Raw genomic sequence first — 18536 nt, 5'->3', positions numbered from 1 at the left:
AACGACCGACACGGCGGTAAGAAGGAACTGAGGAGCGGGCGGGCCGGCAGGGGTATATATCACCCGCCATGGCGGCGCCACTCTAGGGGGCGGCCTGCCGGCCCGCTGGAGTTGCTAGGGTAAAAGTTCTCCGACGAACGTGCACGCGCGGCGCATACACCTACTGGAATGGATATGAGCAAGCACTCGAAGAAGAACATAATAGTTCTATCACACGGTGGCTGGACCCAGTACATGATGTAGGTCCAATCTCATGTATGCCAAAGCAGGTGCCCAATTAAGAGGGCAGCAGCTGGGGGCTATAAAGGATTAGGGAAAGACCCAGTGAGGGGAAATCCCAATGAGTTAGAGTAAACTGGTTCAGTCAGGACAGGAAGATGAGAGCTACCAGAGACCCAGGAACTAGAGGAGTCCCAGAAGGAAGCAGAGGGTGATTCCCAGGAGAAAGTCCCTGAGCCAGGGCTGGAGAGGGTTGAAGGCAGGAAGAGCAGGAGCAGTAGCAGGAATTGCCTGCTGTCTCTCAGTCAGACAGCCAGAACCAATGGTCGGAGAGGACTGAAGGCAGGGGAGCTATGGAGGAGCTTACCCACTGACATTTCCAGGGCTGGAGAGCTGAACCCATTTCCAGGAGCTGTGAGAGGGCCAGTGGGAGTGAGGGAAGCTCCCCTGGCAAGGATGTTCACAGGAGAGAGGCTGTGGGGCTTCCCGCTGGGAAGAGCAGGGTTGCACTCAGGTTGGAAGGGCAGGGGTGGCTGTCCTGGTACAAGGACAGGAGAGGACTGAGAGCCCTGACACCATCAAAGGTGCCAGTGTGTGGTATGGGGGAAATTGAGGGATGAAATGTCTTGTATTTTAATAACTACTTGCACTGGGGACCTCATGCCTGGAACTTCTGTTATGGATTATTTGGTTTTACATTGCTGTAATAAACCAGCCCCAAGAAGTTTCAAATTCTTTGGAATGCAATAATATTTAATTATGCAAATTCTGCCCAGTAAAGATTCTGTATCTACACAAAGATGAATCATATGAACCTATATTTATTTTTGTGGCTGGACAAGACAAAAGAATATAGAGTTATTTCAACTTGCCCCACAGTGACTGATACAATGGAAGTGGCCCAACTGTTGCCTGTTTCTTTGAGTGCTGCTCTTCAAAGGACTTTCTGCCACTGCAGTAGCATTAATGTGCATATGAAGATACTACAGTAGGAGGTAACATGGGGAAGAGATGCTTTAAATGTGCTCTCTGCTGTGAGTGAGATGGCTTTGACTGCCTTATAACACACTTCAAATTTAATTCAACAAGTGCAAGAATCCATCATGTTACCAGTGGGATTCCCAGAGGAAAGAGGTTCTTACACCTGCAAGGAAAGAAGTTCTGCCTGTGAGATAAACCCTATTTGATAAGATGCTTCTACATACTTTAATTTCCCTGGCCCTTGTCCGTATCCTTTAGTCTCCAGCTTCCTGTAGAAGTTCCTCAGTTTGGCTTCAAAATCTCTTTTATAAGGTGCTGGAGCTCTGGCATTAGCACGCTGAGTACCTGCAGCAAACAACAAGCAGAAAATGAACTGCAGCTATGCAAAGGATCACATTCCAGCTCTGACTGAAAAGAAGGTTCTTTGCTGACCGAAAGCATAGACACGTTTGGTTTCTTTTAAAATCCTAGTTTATAAGCCGATAAGAGATCCGTGTCTCCATGCCTACTGTAGGGTTAGCTGTTTTTGATTGCTCTTTGTTTGTCCAACAGCTTCACAACTTTAGAATAAATCCTAAAATGTTGAAGCCATCCGAAGCAGCCATCCCTTCACCCCACCCCCACAAAACCAAACAACTCCCACAAAACCAAACAAACAAACTGGAAAAGACCCAACTTTTGTTTAGCATATGTACATTTTATGAATACCGGTGTTTAACTACTAAAATGATGCATGTTCTTTCGCTGTCAAGAAGAAAAACAGTTCCAATGAGCTAAATTAGTATGTCCTATGCATGTAATACACTTCTTTCAATGCATGGAGTTTCTCACCTTACTGAGCAGAGGATACTGTGGAAAAGTTTACTCAGAGAAGCAGAACAAAGGAGAAAAATATCGGGAGAAAGGAAAGACTGAAGACCTCTCTCTTCATTCAAATGTCTGGGCCAAATGAATTGCTCTACTAAGTTTCTTTCAGACATGACTCAAAAAGGTGAATTCATTTTTTGAGATACAAGTTTAAGGAACAGTTCTTTAAAGAAAGGCAGATATCTGTATGCCAAAAAAAAAATTGCACATCCACCTACAGTTGTATGCAGTTATTGCACATTAGTATCAGTGATTTATTTACCCAATGTGACAGGCGGGGGGGAGGGGGGGATTTATCTCACCTCCCTCCCAATTGAGCTGTGTAGCCAGTGGTACCTTCTTGTGTTTAGTCCAGTCTAGTTTTAAACATCTCAGTCAATGAACTTCCTCTACTTCCCTCAAAAGACTATTCCACTGCCCAAAAGTTTTCACTGCAAGAAGGTACCCTCAGATTCAGCCTACATTTTGCCTTTTTAAATTTCATTCTCATATCCCTACTTACTTAAAACTTTAAATAATTCCTCTCCCTCTTTGGCGTCTAGATCATTGAAATATATATTGTTCAAAATATACCTGGAAGGTTGACATTTCCTACACCTAAGAATACGGCTAGGCTCCTAACTACTCACTTGTGAGTAATCTGATGTGTGCATGCAATTGGCTTTAAAGCTATTTATAAGTAAAATATCAGCCAGTTCAGTATATCACTTTTCTTTTCTCTTCCTGTATAAGGCTAACCCAGCAGAGGGGGTTTCATTACTGTGGAGGCAATGTGCCTAGCTTTCAGCAAGGGAAAGGGGGAAGAGGAGGAGCAGGGAGTTTGCTCAGATTCTTAGTGGGAGGGGGTTGTGCTCAGAGACTCTGACAAGTAGGCTGGGTGAGGAAGCAGCTTGCAGCGTGGAGTGGATGAGGTAGCGTCCTCATTCTCTGGGCCGGAACTGCTGGAAGAAGCTGTTTACTCAGTCTCTGGGCAGCTGTGGGAGAGGTAGAGGAAATTGTTTCTCATATCGGTCAACAACTAATGCCATGCATGGGTCCCTTAAAGAATCCCAAGTGTTTCCCTGTCACCAGAAGGATAGTGGTGGGAGTAGTGCATGTGAGAGGAATTCAAGCCCTTAAGGAAAGTTTATCAGAAAGCTGTGTTTTTGTAGTCCTTCCCTCAGCCACTCAACCTATGAGAACTAATAATCCATGCCCCATCCTCTGAAGCCAGGCAGAACATGTGTGTGTCCTGAAAGTCAAAAGACAGGACTCCGAGGGAAAACATGGCAGGAGATCTTTGGAGTTCCGGGAGACATGTGCAGAACATCTCTGGAAAATTAAACCATAGACATCAAATGAACCTCCTGTAGCTGTTCATATTTTAATGAGTATTCCAGGTGCTTCCTGCTGGACCTTTCTGTTGAATACTTTAAAATATGTAGCCATTTAAATATATACAGTCCATTAACTGATGTCCTCCCCGTCATGTTTTTATTTGGAGGTTATTTTGACGTGGTTGGAAGGAGGTACAATTATGAGCTCACCAAAGAATGTGACAAACCCATCCTTTCATCTGCATTGTGGTAACAGCCCCCAAAGGAAACTTTTGCTAAAAGATACATCAGGGTAAATAAAACTGGTAACATATTGCTTCATGGTTCAAAAATTACCAAGAAATTATTCTGTCAGCACATGACAAACTCACTGCAAATCAGCTGCAATTGCCAAGAAATTCCTGGGCAATTATAGCAATTACTTCCACCCTGTGAACCAAAAGTGTTAGGGGAGGGGAAGGGCTACAAAAACCACAAATGATATGGGTAATCAGGCTGAAGTCTCAAACAGATTACAGTCTCCAAAAGAGATAGAGAGAGTAATTTCTTGACTATTTGTGTCCTTTAATGGAAGAGCACAGTAGCTGAAGAGGTCTGTAACTGAGGTTACTGATCAAAACACTGACTTGATCCCTATTATAACTGTATCCTCTGCATTCAGAAATCTTCTTTTAATTTGACACCACCACATTTTAGGATACATGGATATTAATCAAGTCCTATAAAGTTAATCATCACATTCACAGCAAAGCCAGCAAGTTCAGCCTGATTAGTGTCACTGCAACAAATTCAAAAGGAATTTATCACCCCCTTGCTGTACAGAGCAGCTCGTCTGGCAATACAAAACAGATAGAGCCCCAGTAGAAATGACAACCTGTTTCAAAGATCTCTCCTTAAAAAGTCATAGGGCTTCATCCACAAAAACAAGTGACTGATAAGTCCATTACATGTGTTTTCTATTTATCTTTTTGCATTTGTTAGAACAGAGATTGCAACTGTAAGAAAAATTAATCTAAAATCTTCACAGTTCAGGAAAGCAGTTAAGCATGTATTTAGTGCTTTTCTGGATAGGGATGGCAATAATTATGTGTTTCACCTTAAACAGGTGCTTTAAATACTTTGCTGAATCCGGGTCTTCACCGGGGTGTTTTGGTGAAATGAGAACTGAGAAGATAGAATCCCTTCTGATCATAGTTTGCGGCAGCAATAAGGTGCACGTATATGGATGTTCATTTTTTCTTGCTTCTTAACAAACAACAAGAAATAGTTTCTACACAAACAGTAGTTGCCACAAATGTAAGCAACAACAGTAACACTAGCTGTAGATGTACATTTCACAGCTGTTCAGAACAGAGTAGTTATCAAAACAGTCATGAAAAACTCAGCGCAAACTGCTGTCTTGCCCTTCACAGGTGCATGGCATGGAGTAGAGTGAGATTGAGGGATGTAGGAGCAGCCTCTATATTGCTAGTGCCCTTTTCCCAACGCTGAGTACTGTACAGGTAAACGCTGATTATCCAGATTCTCAGGATACAGACAAAGCTTTGGATAAACAGAATACACATTTCATATGAAATACAAATAACATGTGGATAATTGGAATTTAACTGTACTGATGTAGATACAAATGTAGCCCGTCATTCTCCATAGCCCTAGGGTGGGAGTGACAAGTTAAAATGGGGGCATGACCAGACTTAAGTGTCCCTGCTAGTTACCAGCAGGAGCAGGCATTTTTGAGAGCATGCACCGCTCCTCTCTTTGGGAGAGAAGGGAGCAAGATACTCCCCATAGCACTCTTGAGGTGTTCTATCTTTGCGTATTCTGAGGAAGCCAAATGCCTCAAAGCACCTTCACTTGGACACTACAGCTCCGTACCCTCACTCCCCAAAGCACGTCAAAGATTTCCAGTTCGATCATATCACTTTTGGGCGTGGGGGGGGAGAGACAAGGGGCAAAAAGCAGATTTTGTACATCTAGCTCTATCAGGGCAGATTAGGACCCATTAACAGGTCTGTTAGAAAGTTAGGGGGCCTTATCCATCACAAACCATTTAGGATTCCTAAATCCTCTTAGAAGATTTTATTAAAACAACAAAATCCGATGAGAAGGACCCCCTCAAGAGAATTTTACACCTATTATGCCCCTCCTGCCAACCCAGTTCACGGACTGTGTGGAGAGATCCAGCACTTAAATTTGTGCCAGGGTTTGCCAGGGATGATCCCCAGCACCTCTGGGCTTGGTAGTTCATAGCCCCATCACCTCTGGCTCACCGCATCAGTTATGAAAGTGTAAAAAAAAAATAAAAAAAAAAAAATACCTGCTTGAGCCCCGGCACCTCTTTCATTACAAATTAAACACTGGAGAGTGGTAACATTCGCTCTACAGCAACAAAATCCATATTAAGAGTGAAATGAATCACATTTCATGATGACCACCTGGAACCTTCAGATAGTGCAGCATGCAACAGCCTGCTGGCTTAGCAAAACTTCTTGCAGGGAGAACTTTATGACCATGCTCTGTGACCTGGACTGGCTTCTGACTGGGTTCCACATAAGTTCAAGGTATTAGTTTGAGCTACAAAAGGCAAATGCTTCAGACCCTTGCTGTTTTAGAGATCACCATTCTCCCAGCAGAACGCCACCATTGAGATAGGCTGAAGAGCTCAGGCTGACAGCACCCTGCTGGAAGGGCAGTGGTAGCAGAATGTTTTCAGTAAAGAGTCCCCACCTTGGGTCCCACAGAACCCAGACTTTTGTCTTTTAGGACACACACATGCTACCCCAGGCTTGTGAGAATGGGGCGTGGATTATTAGTTCTGTTGGGCTGAGTGCAAGCAGAGGTGTAGCGAGCGCCCTCCGTACCCTCCGACCGGAGAGGGCCCCGCAAGGAAGGGGGCCCCTAAAAGTGGCAAAAAAAATGTAAGGTATAACTAGGTAAGTGATATTTATTGATGCTATTGCACAATCCATGTCGGTTTTACTGACAAAACCGTGAAGTCATTATGATACATCATAATGCTATTGGCTACATCAGTTGTATGTTGGTCAGTTTCGAATTTTAGTTGGACCCATTCAAAGAATGTGTATTTGCGTTCATAATGGTGGTCGGCGGATAAATGTTATTAATTGAGTTGTTTAGTTTTTTATCGTTTCCAACGCAGAAGCGTGCTTTGTGATGTATAAGAGAATGTATAAGAGCGGAGCTAGTAAACGAAAAGCAGCAAAAGATGCCGAGAAGGCACTTGAGAAAATTCCAAAGTTGTCAACGTATTTTGCACTGCAATCCAACGTACAGGTACAGGCACATGAAACGGACAGCGCTAGCAGCGACGAATCGTATCCAGAAGTATCCAGAAGTGCTTCAAGTGAGGTCGGAGGGAAGCAGTCTGTCTCCAAAAACTGTGCACAGAGTATTCCAGCTTGCTCGCCGGAATAGAAGTATCTGAATCTGAACCACTGACTGATGATCCAGGAGATGGCCACTATTATCGGGACAGGCAGCGTTGTGACATTGTTGCACGTGCCGGCACGCGCAGCAGAATAGAAAGTACGAATTTCCATTTAACGAGCGAAAACGGAGGTCACCACAGTACTCATTTTCTATCGAACCAAGCAAATGGTGAGAAAATAAGACGCTCATGGTTAATGTCACTCAGTCAGAAAGATTCATTTTTTGTTTTTGTTTCTAATATTTGCACTGGCGACAGTACTGCTCGTTGTGGAACAATCTAGCTGGAAGCACTGTCAAAAAAGACTTCAGCAGCATGAAAACAGCAAAGTCCATCAAGACTGTATGTTGAAATGGGTTTTGACTTTGGTCAGATAGCATAACCGGTACTCTATTGACCAACTCGAATTGCAGCTTGGTTCTGAAAGAAAGAATTTCCGGAAATGTTGTCAAACGCATGGTCTGATGTCGTGTATGGTCTTTGTCCGAAAGAAACTTGGCATTTCAAGGAGTAATGAAGCTCGGCGATCCTTCTGAATGGCAAACTTTTTGGGACTGTTTGAATTGCTTTGCAAAGTATGATACTGTGCCTCACGAACTTTTACAGGATTCAGAAGGCAGAGAGACACATGTTCCAGTCCTCAGTCCACAGATCCAAACGAGCTGATCAACTTGTTGCCAGTAAAATGTCAAAGGCCAACAAGCGCACGCTTAAAAAAGCAAACTATTATCAGTTATTTTGGACTGTATCCCGACGGTGTCACATGAAGAACAGATGTCTGTGGTGTTACGCTTTGTTGAATGCAACGGTGAAGATGGTGTCAATATTCGTGAAGCGTTTGTTGGTTTTCTTAATGTTCATGATACAACTGGCGAGGGCTTATTGGAAGTGTTTCTTGAAAAGGCAAACAACTTAGGAATAGACATTGCTGACATGAGAGGCCAAGCTTATGATAACGGTGCAAATATGAGAGGAAAGAATAAAGGAGTTCAAGCCCGCATGCTAGAAATAAATGACCGTGCCTTGTATGTACCATGTGGAGCTCACAGTTGGAATCTTGTGATCTCGGATGCGGCAAAGTCATTGAAATATGCCATTGACTTTTTCGGTAAGGGGCCCCGGACATATGTTCGGAGGGGGCCACGTTTTTTGTTGCTACGGCCCTGAGTGCAAGATTACAAAAACACAACATTCTGATCACCTTTCTTATGGGCTTGAATTTTCCAGGTGTGGTCTTGTCTCAGCCCACATTTTTCCTCTTACTTATTTATCACTATTCCTTTCCAATAAAATAATACCAACTATATCTGAAAACATCAAACTGCTGTATGTGGACCTCAGAGGAGAAAACAGGCTTTGCTTCATTTGAAATAATTTAGTCTGAATTAACTAAATTATTAATCACTATTTAAACATGCACAGATATTGTCACTAAGTTCTAAAGTGTACGTTTGCAGACAGATATATTTAGCGTGTGCACAGTCATCTAGCCAAGTGATGGCATCTTCAATGGCATGATGCAGTTCTTCTAGGCCACTGCTGAACCTAGTCAGCAGGCATTCATTCATTCATTCGACAGTGTGCGTTATCGTCTGTGTTGTGCTGCAGCTGCATAGAGGGCTGTCACGAAAGCCCCAGCAATACTGGCTGGCTGCACAGAGACCTTGCCCATCAGGAACCTGTTCAACAGGGACGATTGGCGACGGGGCAGGTCAAAACCAGGCGGGCAGATTGTAGGGTTGGCGATAAGGGACTGATTGGGAATTATGACAGATCCATTTCTCTCGCCAGAATGTTTCCACCCTAACATCCTGGCATGGAAGATGAGACCATAATGGGCGACGTGACGGCAAATGTGCAGCTGGTAGTTTCAAATGATTATTGTGCAGCAGCAGGCTTGAGTTGCACTATGCACACTCTTAAACACATTAAGTGACAGCAGTCTGACTTTGTATAACTGTTATCAGCCCCCCTTATTCCTCAGCCCTCTAGGCTTTGGTGCCCCAGTGTGAACCCTTTCAAATCAGTTGGAAACAAGTTTTGCCAGTTTGAACACATTTTTCTTAGTGTCAAATCTCATTGTGAGCCCAAGGCAAGTTTCCAGTTTGAAAGGTTCATGCCCCAGCACGCTAGTTTGCTAGAATCAGAAAAAGGATTAGGCCTTAGTTCTGCTGCAGCAACAGAGCTCTGATCTCAAGGAAACTGGGATATAATTATGTGAAGCAAAATGTAAATTAATAATGACAGCAGCATTACAAAAATACTGTAATGAGATTATTATAGTATTGTGATGAAAGTAACCAGCTACCAGGCCACTGTGTCCTGTGTGCAGTAGAAGTAAAATTTTCAGAGGTGCTAAAATGACTTAGGTACCTAATTCTCATTGCTAATCGATGGCACTTAGGTTTATAAGTGCCTAAGTCCCATTTTCAAAGGTGATTCAGGAACTTAAGAGCCTAAGTCATGTGTTTTGAAAAGGTTATCCTTGTTAATAGCAGGCCTATGGAATGAGGCTGCCATATAACTGTTGTATTTCAATTTGTTTGCAAAGGAATCCCCAAACCCATTGAAAAAAAAATTCACAGCAGTATTAAGTAAACTTCCCATGCCTTGCAAGAAAATAAGAAACAGACCTATTTGAATAGTGTACTATTATTTCCCCTTTAAGAACAAGAATACCACCAATGAATTTTTTTTAATTTTCCTTTTCAAAAATATGTTTCTAACAATGTTTTTAAAGTCAATCTTAGTGCTCATGAAAGATGCTATACTGACATCCCTACAGGCTGTTCTATAGATTGTGGACTGTATGGGCAGGGGCAGCGTAAGCTACAGCACACTTTCCAAGACCCTGAACTGGGAAGATTATCTCTTAGGGTGACAGGGTATTTTAGTTTCCTCATTTGTGTTGTGAAGTCAATGGGACTACTCACATGCTTAAAGCTAAGCTTGGGCTTAAGTGCTTTGCTGGGTCAGGACCTCAATCCCTAACTACTCTGGTGAAAACGCTTACAAGAGTGCCAATTACCACCACTTTCAGTGGTGGGTTTTGTGATGAGGAACCTTACCAGAACTGGACTGAGAACACCAACTTATTTCAAAAGGCCACCAAGACACTATAGTCCGTAAAGAATCCATCAAATAAACCTTTGCAGTCAGATCAGCAGCGCTACGACTTCCAATAAATACAGTCATTTAGACATTATAGACTAAAGAGCAATAATCATGGAAAATAAACTCCATACACACAGCTATATGTTCCTACTGCATATGAAAATGAGACTACACTCCTCAGAATTAGAGAGTAAATAATAATATTGCATTTACATTATTTGTATACTTTTGTTGTGTAACTTCAACCTCTGTTGGACTACAGTGGATTTTCATTATCTCCCTGTCTAGGACCTCATCATCTGGAAAGACTCATGTTTTACAAAAAAAGGGTTCTTCTGAGAAATTTCATGCAGAACTAAATCTGTCAATATAATGAAGTAATTATAGAAAAAGTCGTCCAACGGCCAAAGAATTCCTTTTCTGCTTTTGTTCAGAGGGTAAAATCCTGGTCTCGGTGAAGTCAATGACAAAACTCTTATTCCCTGGTCTTATTGGTCCACACTAAATATCTGGAATTGCTCTATAAAGATCTCAATGTAACCTTGAACAAAATTTACCTGGAGAGTTCTGAGGTGAGGATACTGGAGAACCTCTTGGTGACTGGCAATAACTGGGATGTAGTAAGGCATGTGGCGGCACGTATGACATTATTTCTTCTTCGAACAAACTGGTAAAAAGGAGCAAAAAGGAGAAGACAGAAGATGTTTATCTGAGCCAAGGATATGTTCTACTTTCCAGCAATAGCTGTGGCCTTCAGAGCCAGCCTGGTTTTTAGAAAGTCACTCACCTATCTCCCATGTGCATGCTCAGAATGCAAAAAAGAAGGGGTTTGTTGCTCTTCTTTCAATGTTATCTCCGTATAACAAAGGCTGGAATCTTGCAAGTGACTGTGAAGTCACAGTTTGTAGTGTTGTGTGTGACATCTCAGTGTGATGATGTGTATTTGTTTTCAAAACTAAGGCCCATGTATTTAATGAACCCTTTAAAAGTTACATTGTTGTATACTTTTGCTTACATATTTTCCCTGCCAACACACTATTAACATTCATGGCACTGTCCTGTACAAATATGTGTAATACTGTACATAAGAACAGAGACAAATACTCTGAACTTCTGGTGTAATCAGTCATGTGTGAACTGGCTTAGTGAACTGAACAAAATATACTTTAGTCTATTAGGAATAAATGCTTCATTTATTCGTACTTAACACGTCAGGCACAGAGAAAAATGTATCATATAGAGTTTTCACCAGGTTAGGCTTCAGTATGCCTCACCATTTTTCTGTGATTTTAAAATGTTTTCTAGGAAGTACAGTATAACTTTCACAGCCTGAAACATTGAAATAATCTCTAATTTAGATACCATTTAATAGTTCATAGTAGGGCTGTCAAACGATTAAAAATAAACACAATTATTTGCGAGATTAAAAAATAGTTGTGATTAATCAGACTTTTAACTGCATTGTTAAACAATAACAGAATACCAGTTTAAATTCAGTATGGAAGCATGTCCTTTAGAATGGTGGTCAAAGTATGAAGGGGCATATTAAAGTTTGGAATATCTGGCAAGTAAATACCTTACAATGCCAGCTACAACAGTGTCATGTGAACGCCTGTTCTCACTTTCAGGTGACATTGTAAATAAGAAGGTGGCAACATTATCTCCTGCAAATGTAAACAAACTTGTCTGTCTGAACAATTGGCTGAACGAGAAGTAGAACTGAGTGGACTGGAAGGCTCTAAAGTTTTACATTGTTTTGTTTCTGAGTGCAGTTATGTAAAATAAAAATTCTACATTTGTAAGTTGCATTTTCACGAAAAGAGACTGCACTACAGTACTTTTCTGAGGTGAACTCAAAAATACTATTTCTTTTGTTTATCATTTTTACAGTACAAATATTTGTAATAAAAATAATATAAAGTGAGCACTGTACACTTTGTATTCTGTGTTGTAACTGAAATCAATATATTTGAAAATGTAAAAAAAATCCAAAAATATTTATAATAAATTTAAACTGGTATTCTATTATTGTTTAACAGTGTTTTTAAAACAGCAGTTAATCACAACTATTTCTTTAAATAGCATTAATCACTTAAGTTAACTGCAAGTAATTGATAGCCCTAATTCATAGACAATGTATGGAATGTTTGCATCTCTCTAAATCTCATTGATTTTTCCCAAATTGGTAAGAACATAACATCCAAAGCAGACATGTTTATAGTGTTTTTACATAATATGGATATAAAATAAAATATGAAATAGCATAGTTGTTGAATTTACCACAACACATACACATTGAATCGACTAGTTAAATGACAATCTTTATTTTCAATTGTTAGACTGTACAATACATCATTGTCTTGTGGTTCTCTCATTTCTGAGTGATATAGTAATCTAACTGGTTAAAAAAAACATAATTAATATCAAAACTGTTCATTACTGATACCAGCAACAGTTCTTTGTGAATAGTTTGGGGGGGGGGGGTTGGAATGGATATTTACTGGTAATATTTTTCCACTCCTAAAAAATCATCTGCAGTTTATAATACTTTTTTCACAGAAAAAGGTTGAACTATACTCTTCAAGTGTGGATAAAATCTGAAAAACCTGGTTCAATCTGGGAATAAATTAAAAACTTGATTTGTGTTTAAACTATCAAGATAAAACTAGAACTGCATAGGATACAGCCTAATAGTATGCTTACAAGCTCAAAGTGTAAATTATCTCCTCCTAAGAACCCCATCTCTGAAACAGAATATTGTGTTACATCAGTTATTCTCAGGCTATTTTAACTAAGGCACCTTCATTCCCTGTATAGAAAAAAATGTTTATATTCAGCTGAAATTTGAGTTTTATTGATACATGGTAGAAAACATTTTACAATTTGTGTAACTTTCTCCAGCAGTAAGAAAATTCTGAATGAAATGAAGACAAGGATGCATAGAGAAGCAGCCCAATCTTGCTCCTGCTAGAACATTTTATAATTTGTTTTTCCTGTTTAACTCTAAAATAAGAAATCAGGCACACACATTAAATTACTGTTTTAAACCACCCGATCTCTGCTTTTACATCAATATCTACTATCACCCTATAGCTAATTTACCGAATAACTCAACCCAGCTTAGTAAATTCTGAGGTACACCACTGAGGCTCTTGAGAATCAATGGAAACACAGAAATCATGTATTCAATAATGCATTTCCTGAGTATAATGATTATTATTAGGACTGAAAAGAGGGCTAATCACTGATCAAATCTCTTAATAGTTAAAGAGAAAATCATTGTAAACATATGATTTTAAGAAGTGTGTTAAGTAAATAAAATCTGAAAAATCAGATGATATTTGGTTTTGTACATTTTTGTGGTGGCGCTCTTTGTCTTTTTTAATTTTTTAAAAGTGTGTGTTCCACAAAAGAGAGATCTCAATATAGTATCAAATTGTTGCATTTCCATTATAAGAATTACTTGAAGTCTTCAGTATTAGCAGAATTTACAGATTAACAGGAAAATACATTCAAGCAGCCACAACAAAATGATTTATAGCATGTCTATTTAAAACAGAAATAGAACTGCACCTTGGTTTCTCTCAGGAAAACCTGTGACCTCTTCATGTATTATGTGCCAATAAAAAATCCTACAGTTTTGTTGTTGTCTTCTATTCTATTTATTTTTTCTTTAAATAGCATCAACATAGTTTCGGACTAAAATAGCTTTTAATTAATTCACAGATTTTAAGGCCAAAAGGGACCATTATGCTCATGCAATGTCACTCCCAAATAATAATTATATTAATGTGGACACTTCATAATTTAGACTATTTTTAATATTAAATTTAAAACTTTTTTCTAAAGACATATTAGAGAAAAAACTGTTTTTCAGGGAAAATCTATCACATTTACACCCTGAATAAGCATACAGTGTATTGGACATAAGAAAGACGCAACTCTCAGCTGCCTATTTTTCTGGGTATGCAGTGTTGTAGCCATATTGGTCCTAGGATTAGAGAGAGAGAAGATGTGTGAGGGAATACCTTTTATCGGACCAACATTTGTTGGTGAGAGAGACAAGCTTTCAAGTTTACACAGGTCTGAAGAACTAAAGAAGAGCTCTTAAAAGTAAGCTTGAAATTTTGTCTCTCTCACCAACAGAGGTTAGTCCAATAAAAGATATTACTTCTCCTTTGTCTCTCTTTTCTGAACTAATGCTGAAGTGGGAGACACTAAAGGGACAGTTCCTCACTCATAAAAAGGGATAACCAACCATCCCACCAACAAAGTGAGCAAAAACTGTCAGCATAGTTGAAAGACAGGCAGTGTAGTGTTCAGCTCAAATAATAGAATAATATCTAGTGCTTACTTCCAAAAACGTGGTACTTGCAAATCACAGAGCTAAACAGAAAATATACTTGAAGGAGCACATAGCAGTGACTTTCAAACTGTACTGATCTATATAAATCTCTGTCCTTCTAATGATGACTATAACTGAACAATTTAGGGCAATCAGGACAAGCCCATTTATTCTTTTCCTTGCAAGAGATTCATATAGTAGCTTGTACTGTAACTGGGTTTAAATTCTACTTGCAGGATTGTACTCTTTTACCCCCTCCTTCCCACAGGGATAATCACTTTTCTGCACCGCTATGAAAAATGTGATCTCCCTGCTAATAATCGACATCTGGAATCTCAACACTGGAAAATCAAGAGTCTGAATTCTCTGCTGTAGCTCCCCCAGCTGCAATTCTGAGAACTGAAGGGAAGACATTTAGGTCACCTAGTCAGTACACACAATACACAGAAAGGCACTTCACCAGCTGTTCACAGCATATTCCTAACCGTCCATTATGAAGCACTGCTACCTACCTTAGTAACATGACAAGGTCTGCATCACTGGATAGACGCACTAGTCCAGGTGTTCCCTCTGTCCGGATAAACTGGATCTTCTCCCTGTTTAAGCAAAGGAAGAGTTCCAAAATATCGTTTGCAAACAAGGCACCAATGTACACCAGAGCAACAAAAAAAAATGCCGGATATATCAGGTAGACCTCTGGGTTATGCCTCTGTATTTCAGACACCATTTTTCTCCCTGCCACACCACATCCATGTGAGCAATGGAATCTTACAACCAAAAAAAGAAAAGCCAACCTAATTTGTTCAGAAGAATGATTCTCCTGTTGCCCTCATCTGTAAGATGCTCAGGCTGCTTCAGGTAACACAGCCATCCAACCAATAAAAATCAATCCCTCAAGTTAGTATCAGTTGTGGCCCTGAATTCAAAGCAGCAGACAGAGCCCTGTGGGAGGACATTGCTATTCTGAAAGTGAACTGCTTAAAGTAGTACTCTCCGACTCCGTTCCTCTCCCCTTCCCCTTTTAGTACAAATTCAAGCTTTATGTTACAGATCATCATGCTTTTTAAGGTAGGTTTTATGTACAACCCTGCACTTACAGATCTTCCAGAAAGGCCTTCTGCTGTGTGTATGCATGCATCTCTCTCTCTCTTTCTGCCAACCCTCCCCTTGCCCCCCCAGCCCTACACACTTCCCTCCCTCACCTCCCAATAATTCAAGTCAGTCACTATTCTGTGTTCTATGCATGCCAGCGATTTTTTGGCTGTACGCAGATTAAAATCCCCAGATGCATGGCTTTGAATAAAAACAATTATTGGGGGATGGGTGAGTAAAGTGTATGTTACTTAACTGCAACAGAGTCACAATAACAAGACCTTGAACCAGCTTCAGAAGTCATACCTCTCTATACCAGTGAAATCTGTTGCACTCTGGGGTAAGAGTTCACCACTGGCCTCTCCTGGAGACTGGGTGATTGAGTTTGCACCAAGCTGTTGATGGGATGTGCTGATTCTGCACATCCCCAGCAACCTTAACTACATGGCCACTTTTGGGATTGTGGTGCCTCCTACGGGCTCCTGGTGGGAGAGAAGCTATAGATCAAAGGAACTGGGGAGCATCAATAGGAGAAAACAAGGGAAGAGATTTCACTAGGGAGACGGAGGGATCATCAACATAAAAGCTGAATTTGTTCAGAATCAGGCATGAGGCCCACCAAAAAAAAACAACTGAGCCAGGATGGAAGATGACAACAGCTTGAACAGTAGTAAAAGGTTGGCTAGATGGACCTCAAAAGAAGAGAAGCTGTTGGAAGGAGAAGGGGAAAGGAGATTCTACGAATCTGTCAGAGGATGGCCACAGAAAGTCAAAAGGAGACAGTCAGATTTAAGTGAAGGCAAAGAAAACAGAGGGAGGCAGACAAGAGGGCTAAAAATGGCAGAGAGAGAGAGAATGAATGAATGAACACAGCTGTTGAGAAGGAGGGGAAAAGAACAAAAGGATGGGAACAAAGTTAGGTGCATTAAATACGGAATGCAAGGAAAGGAGACGGGATTGAGGATGGGAGAACAAGAATAAGGGACCTAGGAACCTGTATAACATCTGAAGGTGACAAGGAGCAAGACAGAGGAGAAAGAAAAGCAAACACACTTGGGAGCATAAGATTTATAAGGGCAGGGAGGTGGTAGGAAAGAGAATGAAGTAGTCGTCACCTGACCAGAAATGGGGAGGAAGAGAAGCAAAAGTTGATAAAGGGATATGGTGAGGCAATCAGAGGGGAAGATGAGCAGGAGGTCAGACGAGATGATCATAATGGTCCCTTCTGACCTTAAAGTCTATGAGAATATTGGAGATGCAGAGAAGAGGAAACAAGATGAAGCCATAGCAGTAGCAGCACTAGAAGTCAGGTCAGAAATAAAAAAGGATGAAATCCTGGCCCTCCTGGGAATAGGAACCTTGCCTTTGACATCAATGGAGCTGGGATGTCTGAGCGAGCAAGCGTGCATAGTTAAAAATAAAACAATTGCTGTACCTTCAGCAAGCAACAAAAAATCCCTCCAGGAACTATCACTTCCTCAGAAAAACAACAGTAAAAACTTTCCAGCATAAACCAGCACATTTCAGACACAAACAAATTAAAAGCCACAGACAAGAGAAGAAATTCGAACCACAAGAGCTGTTGCCTCCTACTACCGACACACACGGGTTGGCCCAAAACTCCTCATCAAAAGCCCCAACTAAAGCAAAGACACCAGGGAAAATACATAAAATCCAGTTCAAGCTCTGCAGGTCTACTAGGGAAACACCACAGAAAGCCCAGTAATGGCCTGCCACCCCCATGAGAGTCAGAGACAGAGTCCAGCCAATCCAGAAATGAACTGCTGTACAACTGGAAGTAATTTATAATCCCTGCTATGGAGATGTGAATGTCAATAACAACATGCTCAGTTATTTACATACTGAGCAACTGTGTGCACATGTATTAAAACAAAGGTAATCCAAAGATCTGATTTATTTTTAAACTTCCATAAAAATTTAAACTCAACATGCACCTTTGATAATAGAACAAACAAATATAAAAGAGTCCCAGGAGTGCATACTGGCCATACACACACACCATTAATCATCACCCCCTATAGGCCTTAATTGGTAATTAGGCATGTGCCTAACTTTAACTGACTTCAATGGCACTACTCAATGTCACCTGTTTCAAATTAGGCACATGCTCAAGTATTTTGCTGACTCAGAGCCTTAAAGAGCTAACTAGGAAAACCGGTAGCGGCACCTTCATAAAAAATACGCAGTGATGTGATGGAAGTGTTAGTCCTATAAAAATGGGGTGAGATACAGTTTTAAAGAATGTCGGAGTAGGGGCTAGGGGAGAAGGAAGGCAGCTAATTCTTAACCAAGCATCATAACTACAAGGAGCAAGAAAGCAAAGATCTGGCCATGCAGTGTACCTTCTCAAGCCAACTACACTGAGCAAAGCATCATGGTCCTCTATTCAATAAAATCCTCCATCCCTCTGGTAAGGCAGGTAAGAGTCAGACACATTTCTTCAATCTAGTTACTACAGGGACATCAGCATGGACAAACTGTATCTAGTGAGTAATAGATTCTCTACTGGCATATACTAACACCTTTTCTACCCTTGGTCTGTAATTTTAAGCTGTAAACTAACTGATCCTGACAAGGTCCCAGCTGCTAGCTTGCTCTGATGCTATGATCCAGGATCCAAGATTCTACAAGAAGCATAATCTGATAGCGTCAATAATCCTTTGAACATCTTCTGATTTGCAAACTGAGTAAAACAGAGCAGAAATAAAGGGGAAAATAGACATTGGGGCTGTTGCTGTTGGAGTAACTAAAGTCAAGAACCTTAGGGAAGAGACAGAAGTTGGTTTTATTTTATTATGGATTGGCTTGTTCACGTGTTTAACACAATTCAAATGAGACCAGCCTTCTGCATAATAATATGGGTACAAAGAGAAAACATTCTGACAGCCTGAGATCTGCAGGGTTTTAATTTTCCTCCTCCCTCAATTTTCTAGAAAGTGTGAATTCTGTTGGTACTTGATTTCAGGATTGTCAGCCAGGACTTATTAGAGGATAAATCAGTCATCAGTCTATTTGTTAGGACACGAAGCTCAGGGAAACTGCAAACCAGGATAGCTGGCTGAGTTTTGAGAACTTGCAGGGAGTGCAGGAAGTAGGATCACTAAGAGCATGTCTACATTACAAGAAGAGGTTT

At 40.7% G+C, this 18536-nt stretch overlaps 1 protein-coding gene across 3 annotated transcripts in view; it reads right to left on the bottom strand.

Moving 5' to 3' along the window:
- HECW2 (HECT, C2 and WW domain containing E3 ubiquitin protein ligase 2) overlaps positions 1-18536 on the bottom strand; it is a 264897-nt gene that overhangs the window by 34866 nt on the left and 211495 nt on the right. For all 3 annotated transcript variants that reach the window (XM_032803610.2, XM_032803612.2, XM_032803611.2), the window contains 3 exons: positions 14803-14886; positions 10503-10612; positions 1425-1545 (listed from right to left, as the gene is read on the bottom strand). In XM_032803610.2, coding sequence (XP_032659501.1) covers positions 1425-1545; positions 10503-10612; positions 14803-14886 — 315 coding nt within the window. The remainder of the gene's footprint in view (positions 1-1424; positions 1546-10502; positions 10613-14802; positions 14887-18536) is intronic.

The sequence above is a fragment of the Chelonoidis abingdonii genome, chromosome 10 (assembly GCF_003597395.2).
Source record: "Chelonoidis abingdonii isolate Lonesome George chromosome 10, CheloAbing_2.0, whole genome shotgun sequence".
NCBI lineage: Eukaryota > Metazoa > Chordata > Testudines > Testudinidae > Chelonoidis > Chelonoidis abingdonii.
Note: the sequence above shows the minus strand (reverse complement) of the source record. Positions and strands in the feature narration are given on the sequence as shown.